At 47.1% G+C, this 4411-nt stretch overlaps 1 protein-coding gene across 2 annotated transcripts in view; it reads left to right on the top strand.

Annotated features, from left to right (window-relative positions):
- LOC105543236 (chromosome unknown open reading frame, human C9orf116) overlaps positions 1-954 on the top strand; it is a 13696-nt gene extending 12742 nt beyond the window's left edge. Inside the window, exon 4 of one of the 2 annotated variants that reach the window (XM_011985050.1) lies at positions 563-954. In XM_011985050.1, the coding sequence (XP_011840440.1) occupies positions 563-619 (57 nt within the window). In that variant the 3' untranslated portion in view covers positions 620-954. Of the gene's footprint in view, positions 1-516 lie in introns of both variants that reach the window. The other variant, XM_011985049.1, reaches the window with a different exon arrangement.
- Positions 955-4411: the final 3457 nt, after the last annotated feature.

The raw sequence follows: 4411 nt of genomic DNA, 5'->3' as shown, positions 1-4411 counted from the left end.
GCCTTCTGAGTAGCTGGGATTACAGATGCCTGCCACCACACCTGGCTAATATTTTTGTATTTTTAGTAGAGATAGAGTTTCACTATGTTGGCCAGGCTGGTCTCAAACTCCTGACCTCGTGATCCACCTGCCTCGGCCTCCCAGAGTGCTGTGATTACAGGCGTGAGCCACCATGCCCGGCCCCAGTTAAGATTGAAACCCACTGATGTGAATATCATTTCTATTCCATAGAAGAGAAAATGAAGTTCAGAGAGGGCTGGCAGCTTTCCCAGAGTAGCACAGTGAGGAAAAACAGACTTGGGGGTGACTCCAGGCCTGACCCCCAAGGCGATGCTCACAGCCACATCCCGAGGTAGAGATGGCACACAGGTGGCCCCGCAGCCCACCCTTCTATCCGTCGAACAGTGCAAGGGGCAGTGTTAACAGCAAGTGCCAGGCATCGGGCATGGGTTAGGATGGTCTGGGGTGAGCCCATTCATCCATGTTCATTCATCCGTGTTCTTTCATCTCTTCTAGAAAGTATTTTATCCAAATTCGAATAAATTTTCCCAACAACTTGCAGCGGGCGGAATGTTCCGGAACAACACTCTCAATGTTTACCTGGAGAAAAGCGTCGTGACTGGCCCTGATAACTACATCACCTCCTGTGACCGGCTCAACTTCCACCCCAGTTACAACATCAACAGGCCATCCATCTGCGATTGAGGGCCTGGAAACCCCCTCTAGGAGTCCTCTGACCCCAGGGGCCTCCTGGGAAATCATTGTCCCTCATCCCCCACAGTCGCCCGATAGCGACGGCACACACTGTGCCGCCTTCCCTGAAAATATTATTCCGTCTGCGGAGTAGGAAAATGTGCAAACAGGGCTGTGAAGTCCTGCTATTTAACGTCTAATAAGTACATGGGAAAGATGCTCATGGTTGACTTTGCATTAAAAAACGTTGTCACATCCTGAGCTTCCATCTCGTCTGACATTTGTCATGGTGCAGTGGGGCCGTGGCTCCCGGGGCCCAAGTCCTGGCCTGAGCATCAGGAGTGCTGGCGGCTAACTCTGCTCATGTCTTTATTTGGGAGCCATGTTACCCACAAGACCAGTTAGGGAGCAGATCTCCCGTCCTAAAAGCACCCAGCACCCTGGTTGAGATCTGCACCAACCCTGCAGGGTTCCCACAAGGGCATGGGATGCCCCACTGGGGTGTGGGCGAGGGCCAGGAGGAGGAGCAGATGCCGCGTCAGCCAAGTCGAGGCTGAACAGGCAGGAGGGTCATAACTGTCTGAGATTACTCGAGGAGCACGGGTTGCAGGTGAACCTCCTCCGCCATGTTTGTGTGCTTCATGCTCCAGCAAGGGGCAGGGGCAGAGACAAGACTGGTGACTGCCCTTCATTGTGGAAGGGGGTGATGCAGACATGGGCATTCTCTATGTTTATTTTAAAATTTCAATAAAAAGTAAAAAAAGCAGGCACGGGATTACTTGTATTTTGCTAAGGTGGGGTAATAACTACATTAAGTGGATTTTCATCTCTGTGTAGTCATAAATCCATGTTTACTATGAGTTACAGGATCTTCAATTAAAAAAAAAAATTCTGTCTATGACATGGATTTTTTTCCCTTTATGAGAGCACGATGTGTTCATTATAGGAAATTTAGAAAGTGCTGAAACTGGAAAAAATAAACTCCTCTTATATACCATCAATAATATCTTGTGTGTAGATTCTTATCTGCAGGGATTCTACTCACGAATCAGCGAAGAAATTAAACATCACGATGGGTTATTTCTTCATATATACTATTATTAATACACAAAAGTAAACATTTTGGCAACAGTCTTAATGTCCAATTTGGGATGGAAATGCTTCCCACAGAAAATTAATACATTTAATTAAAAATATACAAAATTGGCCCTGAAGCCAGGATCTATGTAATACCTTTCTTCTGAGCTAAAAAACCAGCAGAGACTCCAGGCATCAAATTGAAAATGTTTTTGCAGTCATTCCTTAAAAATACCAGAATACCAGTAATCCCTCTGTGTTTAGCGTCTATTGAAATAAAAAAAAATAACATGCCTTATCAATCAGGTTTCTCAACATGCTGAAAAGAATGCATTCCTGGCCGAGCATGGTGGGTGGGTCACGCCTGTAACCTCAGCACTTTGGGAGGCTGAGGCAGGCAGATCACTTGAGGTCAGGAGTTCGAGACCATCCTGACCAACATGGCGAAACCCCGTTTCTACTAAAAATACAAAAATTAGCCAGGGGTGTTGTGGTGCGTGCCTGTAATTCCAGCTATTCGGGAGGCTGAGGCAGGATAATTGCTTGAACCTGGGAGGCGGAGGTTGCAGTGAGCCGAGATCACGCCACTGCACTCCAGCTTAGGCGACAGAGCAAGATTCTGTCTCAAAAAAAAAAAAAAAAAAAAAGCATTCCTTCCTCCACAGATGATTTTGAAAAGCAGGTTAGCAACCCCAGGGTAAGATGAAGCCATCAGGCCAAATGACTGGGGTTCTTTCCCCGCCAGCCTAGAACTGTTGAACACCTGCACTGCTGTAGCAAGACCGCTTCATGCAGGCAAAACCTGCAGGCAAAGTCACACCTGCAGGCAAAGTCACACCTGATGAAACCACTTCACTTGGATAACACCCCCAATTCTAGCTGAGGCGCTATAGGGGCCCAGGCTGGGAGTATCAACCAACAGCAACAGGTGCCTCCCTCCCACGGGCTCGATTCCGGCATCTCAGTTGGGCACCGAGTGCTTTAGTTGGTTGTGTGTAATGAAACGTTATTTCTGTACAGCTGCTAATGAGCTGATGGAAAGTTGGACTCCATTCGTTTATTCTAAATACAGTAAGCATCTGGAAAGATGAAAAACTCCAATACCTCTGAATTGTGAGCGTGCCCATCTCCCATGCCCGGGCCCGGGCGTGTGCCCGCCAATCCGTTTCTCGGCATCTCGTAGTATTCTAAGGGCTTTGGCATTCTCACCTGGCCCAAGCCTCACACCTAGGGCAGGTCTCATCGCTGTGCCTCCCTCTCAGATGAGAAAGAGCCTCAAGGAAGTGCTGTGAGCAGGCCTCGCCGGAGCCCGCCTTGGGGACGTCCTGGAGGCGCGAGGCCATCGGCACCAGATCTGCAGATTCAGTCCTAACCTACTACGCATTTGCGAGTCATATGGAACTCCAGGGATCACAAACGTGGAGACGGAACTCCAGGGCTCACAAATGTGGACCTTCACCTTTGGAACAGATTTCCAAACTGAAATCTTGACATGCTGAGAAAAGTCAAGTCCACTGATCTAAGTGAATGCTAAACGGGTGTGTTTTCTGTTTGGGATTAAAGTGTTCAGAACGGAGGGTTGCAAAATGAAAAGAAAATGGCACCCATCTGTATTGTGTTCTTTCAAAATCCTGGAATTACAGAAAAGGTGACGGAAACACAGGGTAACGTCAGTTTGCAGAGATATTTGAAAAAAAAAAAAAAGGACACAGTCATTTCTGAAACCCTCTCTCTTCACTCCACAGAGCAGGCTTTGCTTTGTTTAGCCTTTTTATTCCACTCAGAAATTAAAAGCTAAGGCTGGGCGTGATGGCTTATGCCCATAATCCCAGCACTTTTGGAGGCTGAGGTGGGCGGATCACCTGAGGTCAGAAGTTTGAGACCAGTCTGGCCAACATGGTGAAACCCTGTGTCTACTAAAAATACAAAAATTAGCCAGGAATGGTGGTGCACACCTGTAATCCCAGCTACTTGGGAGGTTGAGGCAAGAGAATTGCTTGAACCCAGGAGGCGGAGGCTGCAGTGAGCCAAGATTGCACCACTGCACTCCAGCCTGGGTGACAGAGTGAGACCCTGCCTCCAAAAAAAAAAATAAATAAATAAGAAAAATAAGTTTCATGTCGCTTACTAATCACTGAATTTTGCTGCTGAGTTGGTTTAAAACCAGCCACTCCTCTTTTTTTTTTTTTTTTTTTGGTGAGACCGAGATTTACTCTTGTTGCCCAGGCTGGAGTGCAATGGCGCAATCTCGGCTCACCGCATCCTCTGCCTCCCAGGTTCAAGCGATTCTCCTGCCTCAGCCTTCCAAGTAGCTGGGATTACAGGCATGTGCCACCACGCCTGGCTAATTTTTGTATTTTTAGTAGAAACGGGGTTTCACCGTGTTGCCCAGGCTGATCTCGAACTCCTGACCTCAGGTGATCCGCTCGCCTCAGCATCCCAAAGTGCTGGGATTACAGGCCGCACGTGGCCAAAACCAGCCACTTCTTCAACGTACATTTTCATTTATATTTCTGTATTTTTCATCAGTAACCTTTATCTTTTCATTATAGTCAATATTAGAATGGTTTCTACTACATAGTAAAATATCTTGACATTGGAAAAAAAAAATCTCTTACATTTAGTACACAAAATACCAGAA

Source organism: Mandrillus leucophaeus, unplaced genomic scaffold (assembly GCF_000951045.1).
Source record: "Mandrillus leucophaeus isolate KB7577 unplaced genomic scaffold, Mleu.le_1.0 Scaffold28, whole genome shotgun sequence".
NCBI lineage: Eukaryota > Metazoa > Chordata > Mammalia > Primates > Cercopithecidae > Mandrillus > Mandrillus leucophaeus.
Note: the sequence above shows the minus strand (reverse complement) of the source record. Positions and strands in the feature narration are given on the sequence as shown.